At 35.4% G+C, this 15,700-nt stretch overlaps 1 protein-coding gene across 12 annotated transcripts; it reads right to left on the minus strand.

Moving 5' to 3' along the window:
- Positions 1 to 177: 177 nt before the first annotated feature.
- Positions 178 to 13,002, minus strand: LOC107795645 (cyclin-H1-1). 12 transcript variants are annotated; one of them, XM_016618312.2, is made up of 15 exons: positions 12,849 to 13,002; positions 12,453 to 12,518; positions 11,507 to 11,598; positions 11,112 to 11,162; positions 10,221 to 10,299; positions 9,995 to 10,107; positions 9,710 to 9,783; positions 9,439 to 9,559; positions 9,285 to 9,353; positions 8,984 to 9,028; positions 3,667 to 3,744; positions 1,275 to 1,333; positions 1,111 to 1,195; positions 884 to 975; positions 178 to 734 (listed from the first exon to the last, which is right to left on the minus strand). In XM_016618312.2, the coding sequence occupies exons 3-15, from the start codon at positions 11,564 to 11,566 to the stop codon at positions 674 to 676; spliced, it is 987 nt and encodes a 328-aa protein (XP_016473798.1). In that variant the 5' UTR covers positions 11,567 to 11,598; positions 12,453 to 12,518; positions 12,849 to 13,002; the 3' UTR covers positions 178 to 673. The 12 variants fall into 12 exon arrangements, with proteins under 12 accessions (XP_016473798.1, XP_016473804.1, XP_016473800.1 ...); XM_016618318.2 differs by having other exon boundaries at positions 10,221 to 10,316; XM_016618314.2 differs by having other exon boundaries at positions 11,112 to 11,224.
- Between the last annotated feature and the right edge of the window lie 2,698 nt (positions 13,003 to 15,700).

Below are 15,700 nucleotides of genomic sequence, written 5' to 3' on the forward strand. Positions count from 1 at the left end.
ACCCGTTCTTGGTTAGTTATTGAAATTTTGCATTTTAATTTCTTAATTATATGATTATCTTCTATTGTTATTACATTTGTGTTGGTCGGTTCGCCTAACGAGCACAACCGGGTAGGATTTGGATCGTAACAAAATTAGTGCCCTAATTCCGTGTTCCCATCAAAAGAAAAGAGGAAATGCAAAGAAGCTTCAAAGTATTCAATCCAGTAAACAGAAACAATAAGATTCACTTTCGAGTTAGTCCACAAGTTAATACATTTTCAGCAGACTAGTCTGAATAAATTTTGGACACAACTATCGCAAAAATAAACTTCCTAAGCCTCGGTGGGCTCCATTTCAGATGAGGTTGACAACCGATTGTTCACCTGCTTCCAGTTCATAGATGCATATGTTACGATCATTAATAAAATTGACTGTTCAATATAACACATGACCAACTGCCATCAACCATCATGTATACTATATCTGCTGCAGTTTGAGCAACTTCGGATATTGCAGTTCAATTTCAGCTGCAAGGCCCTCTGAGAATGACGTGTGCAGTAGAAATTGACCACCTCTCAGTGCAACTTGTTTTTCTGCTTTATATTAGGAATTAAATGAGTACCAACAAGTGATAGTTCCACCCACTGAATACCAACATATTCTTGGGGCATAAAACTGAGTTAAAAGAGGTTCAAGAGAGGTCTTGCACTTCAGTTGAGCTTTCCTTGGATCTGTGCTTCCTTTTCTTACTCCTGCATTTTTTAAACAGCAATTATTTCAGTCTGGTGGTAGATAATATGCCTGAGACATAGAGAAAGAGATCCAAAAATGGCAAAGATTATATATTAAGTTAGTCAAGATAGGACAAAATGACAATCTGGGAAAAGTTGATAGAAAGTACTTGTCGTGTGAACCAGGATCAAGACATGATTTGAGTTTCCTGTCAATGTGCTTCACATCTTTGGAAGTTGGAGGAGCCTCAAGTTTACAAATCTGTCAGAATACCACGAGTTTAGGCAGTAAGCTGACTACATTAAGCACAGAAAAAAAATTTAGAGAGGAAAAAAAGAAAATTTTCCAGAAGTAGCAGGGCAAATATAGGCCTGGATTAAAGCAGAAAGCACCTACCAAAGAATCAATGGTATTTAAAGAAACTGAAAGTTCAGAAATTGCTTGAGTTGACTGTTGACGTGATAGGATGCTTCTCAGATACCTTCATGAAAATTAATTATCATGTCAGTAGGAGGAAAAGGAGACTAGTTTGCATTAATTCCGAAGATAGTGACTTAAACCTCTCAAAATCAAGAATGTCATGCACCACATTAGCTCGACGCAAAGCTGCCAACGCCAACTGCAACAATGAAATAGAAGCTAAATCAGATTACCAGATAAAAAGACACGTATGTGGTGTTAAGGTTAGTGCATTCATAAAGAGCAGATCATAATGCCAAACACAAACCAGACTGTCAGTGAACTCTGTTATCATGCATGATCATGAGATAAATCTCTTGATATGTCGACCATACGATGATCAACATAAACAAGTTCTTACATTGACTCGCTATTTTTGTAACACTCCCTCATCTAAAATATGAGTTCTCTGGATATAACGTGTCCATCACAAAGAAGAGCTCCTCTGAAGTGATCCAGTCAGAACCACATTATGGATGCATTATTAACCATATACATGATTATGATTGTCTACTCAAGTGATTGCATGTTACAGTTAAAGCTCCATAATGATCTGGATAGAATAGTGAGTAACATCGTTTGCAGTACTTTCTAACTTATGTTGTTTCAGTTGAGAGAAAAGGAATGAAAACGCAGAGGAAGAAAATGATTTTTATTTTTTTGTGTTCACATTAACTTGAAAATAGAAGGCCAGCAGATAGAGATATGAAAGGATAACATAATAACCAAAAGAAAATTGAAAGCTTCGGATGTAAAAGTGAAGAATGGCCTAATACGCTAAACATTTAGTACTACTAAACTTCTGAGCATGTAGTACTAATTATTAACCTGACCATGGAGAAATATGAAGCAGTTAGCAATGACATGTGGTCAAGTGAAGTCAATATTGGGGAGGGGGCATTGGCTTAGTTTTTTTTTTTTTTTTTTTAAATGGGAGGGCTTAGTAAAAACAAATTTATAGGTGAAAAATTAATTAAGAACTGAAATGGTTCAGCTTAGTGTATTGGAGCATCACATAGGGCCAATACAGTTTTCACATCCAGGATACAAAATATAGACCTCTCAAGCAAGTGAATAAAATAGAGCTGCTTGCTTCAAAATAATGACATCTAAAGAATGAAGTTTAAAGGCTGATCTTGTACTAATGATTATTTACGTCATTCAAGAGCTAAAGATATTAGGTTTGCGCTCTTGAAGGTACCCACAGGTGTAACATCAAGTTACTTCTTTGGAATAAATTTGAAATCAGAACATAGCTTATCATTTTGAACATACAATGTGCTGATAATTTTTTTAAAAACAAATTCTGATATAATTGTTTAAATGCTATCCTTCTAAAATCTGTTTGGCACTATTTACTTTTTCGTCCGTCCAAAAGGATCGACATATTTCCATCTTTTTCAGACGAACAGTTCGAAACTCGGTGCATAATAGGCCCGTCCCTCTCCCAATACCCTTTCTCCACTTGAATACCAAGCTTTTGTCTGCAACAATGTTCGAAACCATGACATGTGCCTAACCCTCACAGCATGCACAACACTCTTACCACTAGACCAAAGCCTTGGACCAACGTATATCCACATGTAGAAACTCGATAATTTCACATTTCTTACTTTTACTTTTTGATTTATATAAACGTATATTCAAAACAAATTGTTTGGTACAAGGTAGTTTTGTTATCTCATTCATATTTAGCTCATGTGCCAAAAGTCTTCTATTCTTTCTTTAACAGTGTCAATTCAACATATACAAAGAAATTGGGATGTACATTTGCAGGTAATGTACCAACTGTTGCTGCAAATGCTTCAAATGTTGAATCATATAAACATTCAGTTTTAACCGTCAAAGTCTGTCCAAACAACCCCTTTGTCAAAAGTACAATTTGCCGATCTTCACGGAAGTTGCTAATTTACACGTCTGTTAAAAGTTCAATTTCCCAAAACGTTCTTGCTTTGCGTTATTTTCACAAAGACTTTCTAAAAAAACTTAACTTGGGAAAATTCATATTCCTTTCTCAGACTCCGTCTTTTTGACTACCCGCTTCCACAAAATCTGTACACTCAACAGACTAAACAAAATGTAAGTCTTAACCAACAGAAGAGACCTGGGTAGTTGCAACAAAATGTTAAGCGAAGCCTATTTAAAATTGTAGCCAGAATTCTTCTCTGCAAACGTACCCAATCCATTATTTCCATAAAGAAAAGGTAGATTTAATTTAGGAAGACCAACCATGAAAATTTTATCTGTAGAGAATTCTCAGTATCCGTACTTCATATGAAGCCGGAAAAATAAAAAGGGAACAAAAATAAATCAAAGATTTATGACCGTTTGAAAACACGCGGACTTTTCTTTATAAAAATGGCGAAGCCAGCATCAAGGATATGATAATATCTATTAATAGAGTCTTCTGCAACTAGGGAGCTATAACGATGTTTATGCTGAACAAAATTTTAATAAGGAATTTCATGAGACTGTGTCACTGATAAAGAATACCTGCCCAGGTGGGAATAAAAGTGGTGCCTCTGTACGCATAATCTTATCTGCTTCCATCCTAGCGGCTTCAAGCATTCTCTATAGTCCAAAAGGATATATATTAAGCTGGCAGTTCCATGAGTCAAACAGAGATCAAGTGCATTATCTCACATATAAAGGAAATGATAGCATCCAAGGAAGCTCGACTATATTCAAGGACAAGGATGAAGCTTTGGAATCTCAAAGAGGACCTTTAACAAGATGTCAAGCTAAAGAGTTGCAAAACAAGGTCATTATACTTCAAATGCAAATAAAGAAGTTGTTAATTGGGAGAAAGAGCTCAAGGATAAAGGATGTGAATTCCCTAGGTGTTACAATTGTTTTATGGCCCAAATTTATGTCCAAGAAAAGGAGTATTGGATTCCAAGAGATATCCTTTGAAGAAGGTCCTAATCAGTCCACTTTTGGACCATTTTGGCACCTAAAATGTGTCCAAACTTGCAGCCCAATAAGTCCTACATGAAGTCACGTTTTTATAACATAAAAAGAACTTACTTTATGTCAAAGAAGGGTACAATAGTCGTGCTAGAAGTTGAGTGCAAGTTGGTGCCAAGTTGCTTGCAAATGTCCTTCAAGATTTTCAAGATTTCCAAGATTCTATCCAAGATTGGTTTTGGACATTCAAGATCCTATCCTAAGGTAGTTGGGACTTTCTTTTTTTGTTTTTTTGGTAGAATTTCGTGACTCCCTCTCTATATAAAGGATGTCTTCTTTGTTTTTAGGGGAGATTATTATAGACAATATCAACAAAAAATGTAATATTTTTCTTGCACTCTTGTGTGTGGCTACTCTTGGATTTATTTTTCCAACCTTCAAGAATCAACTTAAGTGGTAAGGTTAAACCCTTTTCAGGCTTATTGTTATTCTTGTTATTCTAAAGGGTCGGGTTTCACAATATATCTCTTGTTTTTAATTCTCTACCAAAGGCGATTAGTTCTTCGTTAGCTAATTGTTGTTGCTAGGATTCAACTTCAAGAATAGACTTCAATCTATCTTTAATTTATGTCTTCTTTTTCGTTTCCTTATTTTCTTTTAGCTTCCGCACGTTTCTTGATTTTCTTATTTTTCTTTAGTAATTCTTTAACCCCCTATCGTGTTGTTATCAAGTGGTATCAGAGCATAGGCTAATCAAGATTTTAATCTTGATAATCTTGAGTGAATTCTTGAACAAAAAAAAAAGATTAAAAAAACCAAAAAAAATAAAAATCAGCCCAAAAAAGTGTTATTGCTCATTATTATTTTCGGATTCAAGTATAATTTGGTTTTCAAGTCAAGAAAGAAACAAGAAGAGATCCTAGTTCTTGAAGATTAAGGTAACTTTTTTCCTTATTCTTGAGGGTTTTAGGTTTCTTAAATTCTTTATTCTTTTTTTTCTTCTTAATAACCAATTCCTATCCTTCCTATGTTTGGTCCTTCACTTTCCTTTTCCTTTTATCTAACTCCACATTCTTATCGCTAAGGTTATGACTAGTAAGGTTTATTAATAAATCTACAAGATTAACGACCAAGAGTTGCTTTGAGTGGGAAAAAGGCAAGATAAGTGAGAACATTAGAGGGAAAGAGCCAAATTTAAAAGATACATATTTCTTCTAATCTATGTCAAGATGTCTCAAATAGGTAGTTATAGCGAAAGGAGGTGAGCTATGACTCAACAACTTGAAAAGTCGAACTTACAGTATACCGAATGGAAGGAAAACAATCGTAAAGTTATTTTTCAAACAAGAGCTAAAGTGATGTCCACGATTTGTGCCCTTAGAATTGACAAATAATTTGGCTATAACTCAATTAGCACTTATATGGTTGAGAAATTGAACTTAGCTTGTGTTGAGCATATTGAACCTTACATGTTGAGAGGAGTAAAGGTAGATAAAAGAGTGTTATTACTATTTTCTATTGGAAGGTATGAGGATATGATCTGGTGTGATGTGATTCCCATGGATAATTATCATATCTTGTTGGGAAAGCCATGGTATGTCTACAGAAGAGCTTCATATAACCTGAAAAAAAATAGATACTCTTTTGAGGTTAACGGGAAGAAACTCATTCTTGGACCTTTGACTCCCTCACAAATTTGTGAAGATGAAAAGACTATTAAAGAGAGTATGAAAAAATATGAGAGAGAAAAGAATGAGAGGAGTAAGGGAGTGCATGTCGACATCCCAAGAGAGGAAAAAGGAGAGGTTGTGTTGAGTGAAGAGAAGGGGATATCAAGTGAGAAAAAGAGGGAGCTTGAGGGAAAAGAAAAGAGAGAAGGCAATGAGATAACAAAAGTCTGTGAGGTAGAGAGAGAAAAACAAGAGGGTTTGAGTGAAGAAAAAGAAAAAAACTTTAGTGAGAAAAAAGAGGCTAAAGGTGAGGAGAAAGTAAGTTTTGTGATAAAAGCCAAAGAGAGTGTGTAAGCAAGAAAAAAGTTTCTTTACTTCCTAACTCATTAACTCTTTCTTGTTTTAGTTCTTGTGATTTTGTGCAGCCACGTGTTGAAATACCTTTTGAAAGGGGAGGTGAAGTGCAAGAGATGGTGGCAAAGGATCTAATTGCATTCCAACATGAATTTGGCGAAATCTATTTTTGTTGGATGGTGGAAGATAAAATCTTGGTTAATTTCTTTGTTGTTGAACCTTTTGACTATTTTGATCCTTATTTACAGTTTTATGACATGGAGTTCCCTAAAGACATTGCTAAGTTGGAGCCATTGCATAAAAGAATACAAGGTGATGATGTTCCATTGGTAAATAAGTCCAAGTATAGTATGTATAATTGGTTTATCCGATTTCTTGGGCTTTCTAGAACACCTAAGGTATTTTTGGAGGTAAAGAACTATACTCTTATTTTTTATGTTGGTGACTATATTATTTTTGTGGATGATGATATTTTGATGCATATCAAGTCATTAACTGTAATATCTAAGTTCAAGTGCAAAAGTAATTTGCTTCTTTTTGAAATTGAGTATGACATAGATGATCATGTATTCCAACTTTGTGGAAAGAGGCATGAAATATATGAGAAGAGGCTTGCGAATGAATTAAATATTTCTTCTTCTCTTATTCAAGTGGCTAATGAGTTTTCATGTGATAAATTGCTAGAATGTGAATTTTGTTGTGTGATGAGAAGTCATTCTTCTAGTCATGTTGATTGTGAGCCTGTAAAAGTGTTTGCTACTAGTAAAGAGGCTATGAATGATTATTGTGACGTTAGTGATCAAATACTCTTTCATGAGCTTATTTATGACTCTTTCTATGACAGTTTGAGCAAATGTTTAGAATCTGTTGATGTTAGAAATATTATTGGGGAAAGTTATAATCACGAGCTTGAATGTATTGAAACTTTTATTTTGGTAATTATGGGTTCTTCCAACTTTCTTGAGAATTTATGTGCTTCTTTGAATAGCTTATATATAGAAGAATCCATGAGATTTGTAATTGATACTTGGCTATATCATAAAAGTGTCTTATTTGATAGCTTGTTTTTAATTCTCTACCAAAGGCGATTAGTTCTTCGTTAGCTAATTGTTGTTGCTAGGATTCAACTTCAAGAATAGACTTGTTGAATTGAAGAAACTCTTTCTTTAATTCAATCTATCTTTAATTTCTGTCTTTTTTCGTTTCCCTATATTCTTTTAGCTTCCACACGTTTCTTGATTTTCTTGTTTTTCTTTAATAATTCTTGAATCCCCTATCGTGTTGTTATCAGGAAAGAACTCAATGAGGTAATGACTAAAAAAATCAATTGAATTAGTAGTGTACTGGTTGATGTCCAAGATGCTACAAATTTCTAATCAGGAAATTTATTAATTGCTCTTATCGAAAATCGCAGGTCAAAAAGAAATGTGTAAAAGACACTTGCAGTTCAACAAATGAAAGTTTAGCTAGTTGGCAGCTCCATGAGCCAGAGGGGTAAGCATTAATCTCTGATGTACAGTATAGAACTCAGAAGAGTTTAATCCTTTATCCTTGCAGAGATACTGAAATTTAACAATGAAGCTGAATGGAGAACACGCTCTGATGATGAAATGGTAGAGAGACAGATTACAAATGGACCTTGATGAAATATTCAAGCAGGAAAAAATAATTTTGCGACAAAAGTCAATGAGTATTTAGCTAAAACACGTGACAACAACACTAAGTTCTTTCACAAATGGCAAACGCCTACCGTAAATATAATCAAATTAATGACCTTATTATTGATGGGGTTATAGTTACAGATGAGGTGATTATAAAGGACAAAATCCTTGATTTCTTTGAATCACTCTACAGTAAAGATGACTCCATGTGACTCCCACGGTCTTATTGTAATATTCCTGTATTTCGATAGAAGATAATATGGCTTTACAACCTTTCCTAGAAGAGGAAGTTATTGGTGTTATCAATGATTCCGTCTTTGACAAATGGCTTTACCATGGGTAGAATATAAAAAGTTTCGGAGCATTATCAGGCACCATTTTCTTAATGTTTTGAACCTCATCCGTTAACAAACACTTCCCAAGAGTCTAAATGCTACTTTTATTACTTTGGTCCCTAATGTCTGGAGATAATGAAGTTTGGGATCTCCGACCCTTTAGTCTTGGGGGTAGCTTCTACAAGATCCTTCCTAAGGTACTTGCTACTAGACTAAAGCTGATTATCAGTAAACTAGTTTCTCCTCATCGGTTGGCCTTCATTAGAGGCCGTCAAATTAATGATGTTGTTCTCATTGCAAATGAATGCTTAGATTTCCGAATAGATTGGCCATACCAGTCTCATTTGCAAACTTGATATAAAGAAAGCTTTTGATCTGTCACTGCATCCGTTCTTTCAAGAAGGTATAACAATGTCTCCAATTGAAATGATCCTATGTCTTTTCTATGTCTAATATACACAATATACCGTGAACTCTATTCCCAAACCTCGAATCACCTGACTAATTGTTGAACAACACCGAGTGAAATGCAATTATTCAAAGCCAAAATGTACAAGCTCTCTCAATTGTTTAAATATACAACAGCAACAAACCCAGCGTAATTCCATAAGTGGGGTCTGGGGAGGGTAGTGTGTACGCGGACCTTACCCCTACCTTGTGAAGTTAGAGAGGTTGTTTCCGATAGACCCTCGGCTCAGTAAAAGCACAGTCTCAGCATTGTTGGAAAAAAATACAGTAATGGACAGTTGTTTAAATATAATAATTGTAATACGACAACACTAATTAAATGCAATTCACTAAAGCCAGATTGTACAAGGAGCAGAAAATCAAAGGCTATTAAATTTAAATTTTCAAAATCGTATGGCAAATGTATAACAATTACCTTTAGCGTCTCATGTTGGTCATCATCATTAGCACCACGAAACTCCTAAAGTTTCAAGAAGAATAATCAAAGATTGCATTGGACATGATACGTGATTAAGGAGTAACCAACTATCAGGATACTCTATAACCAATTGGGATTTATTTAAGCCCTTACGAAGTTTCCTTCATATTGAGAGTTTTACTCATGCTGTAGCTATTACAACATGATTTTAACCACATAGCCATCGTAATTATGTTTTAAAAAAAGAATCCATTCAAAAAGTTACAACAAAAAGTTAATTGGTGGATCAACAAAAGACCTCCATATCACTGACAAAACCTTCGAGTGCACGATATGGAGCATAAACAATAAGATCGAAACCTAGACTCTGCAAGAGAAAGGTAAAAATTCAAATAAAAGCAGGATTCAAAAAAATAGTGTAGGAGGAAATAACATATAAATTACATCCTTGCCTGAAGAACCAGCATCTCATTATTGAGGATAACATGATGATCTTGTTCTATCCCCTTACCAAGCTCCTCAGCTGATACGTGATTTTCCTCGGCCTTGCAAGCTGCATATATGCAAGTTAACCTGCAAATATCATAAGACACCTCGTCCACTTTCTTGGGAAGAAGATAGTAAAACACATTTTTACAGTGTCAACAATATTTAGGGATGTCTCTCTCTTGATCTCTCTCGAACCAGGAGACCTGGTGGAAGAGATAATTAAGAGTTTCTTACATGATGTTTTTGGGATGATGTTCCATCACCGACCATTGCAGATAAAACCTTTTAAAATAAATGAGAGCTGTTGCCTGCAATGCAACATGATAACTGGTTAACCTTCAAATAGGTTGATCAAAGGTTGCTGATTCAATAACCAAAAATACATCTTTTGATATGTACACTAATTGTAACTCATGAAAATAAACTTCTTTTTTTTTTAGAATGGCAACACTATATTAAAATCAGCGCCAAGGCAGTGCTGGAGCCATATTAAATAAAAATAATAAACTAAACCTATACCTGAATCTTGCGTGGGAACTTAAAAGCATCACAGACATCTTGAATTTTGAACTCATAAAAAGCCCTTAACAGCTGCTCTTCTTCGACCTTGAGAGGTTTGGGACGCTTTTCAGCTAACATGCCAACAGGCAGTGAAAAGAATGGTGATTACCTTAAAACAAAAAGGGCCTTACAACAGAAGTTGAATCAGTTTAAATTGCTTTACATGGGGCAAGAAACAACTTACCACTATCTTTTGCATCACTTTGAGGTTCAGCATACGAGAAAGACCCATCGATGTCAACTTCCATTCTGGTTGCTCCGTACTTCAGAACATATTTAGCTATCAGCGTTGTAAGCAAATCAAAGTTAACAAGAAAAGAGTTGAAAAGTGTTGATTAAGTTTATAAATCAAGTCCATAGATATGTCAAACTACACAGACACATTTTGGTCAAGTAATCTTTACTGTCTATTTCACTGTAGCCCCTGTTAAAGAAAAGACAATATTACACCTCATACCCTCTGTAAGACTCAACTTCTCTTGATCTAACCTTCAATTTGGCTTTTCCTATATTAGGAGCGTGTAATCTAAGGAACTTCAAGATCAATACATACAGTTATAAATTACAATGTCATAAGCAAGGTGTATACATCCTTGCAGGAATGTCAATGAAGCAAACAAAACGACACCGCTTTATCATTGTGAAAAAATTCATGCGAATCATTTATAAGTGTAGTATTGGAATGATTTGGCGCCGAATAAAGTGGTCAAACGACCACGATTTTTTCCTGGAATTGAGTTGTAGAAGATTGGAAGATTGATGCCTGTGTGTGAGTGAAAGAATTTCAAAGGTAGAAGTACTCCTCTGATGCATGCTTCAATGTTTTGAGGTTACAGATATACCATTGTAGTTAAAGCACAAAGAAGGGGACAGGGTTGATTCAAGAAACCAAACTAGGCATATAGAAGTTCATACACTACGCATTTGTAGGCACATTGCAAGACAAATAACTTTTAAATCAACAGTAAGAGGACATAAATGATGCAATTTATCAGCACAACAAAAAGTCATTTCTTTACACTGAGAAATACATGTGCCAGCACATAGAAAACATACGGAAATAGAACTAGCATACCTTCTCTAGAGCTTGTTTGGCTCTTTGATTAGCAGCCTTGTACTTGTCCCTCTGTAAACAGTAACAGTTCATTCTATTACTCCCTCCGTTTCAATTTATGTGAACGCATTTGACTGGACAAGGAGTTTAACAAAAGAGAGAAGACTTTTGAACTTGTAATGTAAAATGAGGCACATATATTTTGTGTGGCTATAAACTATTGCATAAAGGTAAATTGTTTCCAAATAGGGAAAGGGGTCATTCTTTTTTACACGGACTAAAAAGGAAATAGGTTCATATAAATTAAAACGGAGGGAGTATTTACAAAAAAGATCCCTAGTACTGCTGATGATTTTCAGAAACAGTTGATTGGAACTAAGGGGCAGGGATTTAAATGGACAAAATTTGCAACTTACAAGCTCTTGGGGAGTGAAAATCCACTTGGCTCTGTGAGTCGATGTCGTGAAATCTGCCATTGCTTGCTGATTCCTTCTTTCTTCTGCCGTCCCTGTTTGCACGTATGAAGTTCAGCCAAGGTCTTTCAAGGTATCCGTTATTCCTGGAGTTAGCACATTTTTGTTTCACAGCCAAACCCTTCATATTTGTTTGGTTTAATTAAAAAATGTTTTTTCCGAAAAATATTCTGTCAAAAAAAAAAAGAAAATTAATGAAATTATTCTTAGAGTTTATTTACTTTGAATTTATTGGAATAAGTTTCCTCCAAAAAGAAATTCCACCAAAAGGATGTAACTTCCTTAATTTATAGACAGTTTTCATTTTCCTTTCCAGAGATCTAACTCTTGTTACATATGACTTGCTCTAACCAATTTTTCAGATACATTGTTTTTAATCTTTACTACTCAAAATATCACCAAAAAGACTACTTCATACTCTATTCTTCACCATCATAACATTATCATATGTTGCCTATTTTCAAAGGCAGACCCAAGATTTTAAGACGACGGGTGCCACCACTGCCTTGAATAATATTATCATGTCACCTATTTTGGACTTAAGTTCGTTTATCCGTCTTTTCAATTTACATATACAACCCGATCACCAAAAAAAAGTGAAAATAAGAACCTAGACCAAAGTATGAATTTTTAATAATATCGATTAACAATAAGTCAATTCCAATAGGGAAATCAGATCTCTTCTATCAACACAAATTATAACATGTAAGAGGGAACACAATCCTTCCATAGTAAGTCTATCATAAGTCATAATGATAACATCTTGTTTAAGGTAAATAATTTTATTAATAATGGAAAAATCTTCCGTATAAGCAGTAAACCAAAAGGTAGAGAATCTACCACATAAGTCATAACTATAACATTCTTTGAGAAATAAAAGAAGACTTACCAATTGGAGAAAATATGACCTCGGAAGTTGGACGTAGCTAGATTTTATCTTGCAATTTGCAAGCCCCTGCAAATATATTAGGCTCAATTACATCAATACATTGCACAAGTAACCACATAAACTATCTCTTCTATGATACCATCTATTTTTGCTTAAACTTAGTTGGTAGTCTTCCATTTCATGATTAAACGAGTTGAGATTTTAATGTTAAATTAGTTTTCTGAGAATATGCTTTTGGAAGTTCCCAAGAAACGCCTAATTTGGCCTTTTAAAATTGGTCTCTCGGTAACTGAAATTCTTAATATCAAAACTGATGCATCAGTAAATTAAATTAAAACATATGTGGAAGAACAAATCAAAAAATACAAAAAAAAAGGGAGGAAAAGAGAGTCTTACAGTGAGAGTCGCCCACGCAGTCACTGTAAGTCGTCGCCCGTTGCCGGTTGGAATTCACAAAACGCAAGAGAGCTGCTAGATTGTCGGGGTTTCCTTGTTGGGGTGAGTGGGGGATGTTTTTGACGGGGAGAGAGCAAAGGGTTAATTTATAACCTGTTTGGCAAATCTTCTAAAATAAGAGAACTTTTTTTCAAAATTGTTTTTTATAAAAGTAATTTTGACGAGAAATAATTTGTATTTGTTTAATTAATTTAAAAAATACTTTTGAGTATGAATTAGTACTCGACCAAACTTTTATAAAGTAATTTTAAGTGTATTTTTCTCAAAAATACTTTTCAAAAAATTACTTTTGAGAATAAGCTATTTTTTTCTACTTCTACTTAAAAATACTTTTTATTCTTCTAAAATATTGGTCAAACACTTCAATTTTGAAAAATAAGGAAAAGCTTGGCCAAACAGGCTATTAGTTTGGGTTTTTGCGTCACGCCCCAAACTCGGGGAGCGCGATCAGTGCTCAACCGAGTGAACCCGGTCGAGCAAGCCTCTTAGATTTTCTTCTACCCAAACTCATCCATGAATAAGGATAATATATATTTTCGTTAATTAGACAATAAGGTGATCGTGTCTACAATACCAATTCATTACCATTAGTTACCTCATTTAATAATTCTCAAAACACACACACCTTCATGGTTCAAAGTGGAACGGGTGATTTAATCATAACACAACTTGTTTAACATTCCCAACACCCATATACAACCCACACTTAGTCTACGGAGCCTCTAAAAATACCAAAGAGTACAATGATAGTGCACGCAACAAGGCTCCAGCTATACCTCAAAACACGATAACACATACGAAACAAAAGATGCACAACCACGAAATGAGATGGGGCTCACCAAGTCAGTTGGGAAGAATGAGCACTGCTATCACTGGTCAGTATCCTCCGCTATGGAACCACCTGCATCTATTAAAGATGCAGCGCTCCCGGCAAAAGGGACGTTAGTACATGTCGAATAGTACTAGTACGAAAACCAAACACCAATTTAAGAACTCGAAAATATAGTATGAATATGATGAATCAAGGCGACAATAAAATAACATAGATAACCGTTTAAACCAAAGCAAGCTTATCAAGAGTTGTCATTAACATTTATAGAATTTAAGGTGAGATTCTTTGTAACCATTTTCACACAAAGTGGCCCCGCCGCCTCACCCCAATGTATGCAGGTGGAGGTATAAGCACAATACCAAATCTCTACTCAAGCGGCCCTGCCGCCTCACCCCAATGTATGCAGGTGGAGGTGTAAACACAATACCCATTTTCACATAAAGCGGCCCCGCCACCTCACCCCAATATATGCGGGTGGAAATGCATCAACGATACCAATACCTACACAAAGCGGCCATGCCGCCTCACCCCAATATATATAGGTGGGTGGTGGTGCAACAACAATACCAAAATTATACACAAAGCGGTATTGCCTCCTCATCCCCAATGTATGCGGGTGGAGGTATAATCCCAATCACAATCTCTACACAATTTGGCATAATTATTTCCACATAAATCACGACTTGGAATCATAACATGTAGATACGCAATCCATAGTTTGGAACACATCCTCAATTTATAATACAATATGATAAGAGCATTTGAAATACAAATTGAATATATATCTTTGTCACAAAACTTATTTGGAATACTCGATTTGTAATAAATATCTTAGAACTTACAAGGATATTGGGGTTCCAATTCTTAAAGAAGAGTTTAGCTAACATACCTCAATTTAGCTTCCTTAAACTCTAAAATGTTCCGGAATTCTTAGCAACTTCAATCTTTTTTAGAAATATAACAAATTGAACCAAAATTAGGAAGATGATCATGGTTCTAGTTCATTTGAGCATTTTATCAAACACTAGGTGCGCATTAAGGTTTCAAGGTCCTTTTATGGAGGATTCCATCATCCCACAAACCCACTCTTTACCATGTTTAGCTCACAATCTTCCTACACCCTTTGATAACATATGCATGCAAAATAAATAACTCATATACCCAAGAATTGTCTTGCTAATTACCAATTATTATTAATCTTGAGCTAGGGTGTCGAATCTTACCTCTAGGATGAAGACCTAGTGAGTTTTTCTTGTTAATCTTCAAAGATTCGAGCAAGAATTGAAGAACAAATTGTTGAAGATCACTCTCCCACTTTAGGGCACTCACTCACTCTCAACATATCAGGTTTTAGCTCAAAAATGGTACAAATTGTCTATTTAACGAAGTAGAGCCGAGTTATAAAAACCCAAAAATGAAGCTTCGGAACAGGGCATGCGGTCGCATATGCGACCGCATAATACTTATGCGGTCCGCAGAATAGGCCGCATAATTGTCCTCTAGAACTGGGCAAATCTGACTCGGTTTGCGGTCATTATGCGGCCTGCAGACCTGTTTTGTGGTCGCATAATGCGCCACAGAACCTCCCTCCGAAAAATCTCAAAGCTAGATATGCGATTAGAGTGCGGCCCATGAAATAATTTTGCGGTCACATAATGGGCCGCGAAAATGACATCAAAAATGGCCCAAAAGACTGTCTCACTCTACGACAATTATGCGGTCTGCATAGTGGGCTGCAGAGTGATTCTGCGGCCGCATAGTGGGCCGCAGAAGTGCATCTCTTCTGCCCAAATATTTTTCCTTTACTTTTCAGTGTATTGTTCAACCCAAAAAGTCTGAGCCGCGGTACAATCCTCAAACACGTAAGCCTAGTTCGGCACCACGAAATATTATTTTTCCTTTGCGAGATTTTATGGGGCCTCACATTTTGATTCTTTAATTATTTAAAAAGTACAACATA

The sequence above is a fragment of the Nicotiana tabacum genome, chromosome 24 (assembly GCF_000715075.1).
Source record: "Nicotiana tabacum cultivar K326 chromosome 24, ASM71507v2, whole genome shotgun sequence".
In the NCBI taxonomy this organism is placed as follows: domain Eukaryota; kingdom Viridiplantae; phylum Streptophyta; class Magnoliopsida; order Solanales; family Solanaceae; genus Nicotiana; species Nicotiana tabacum.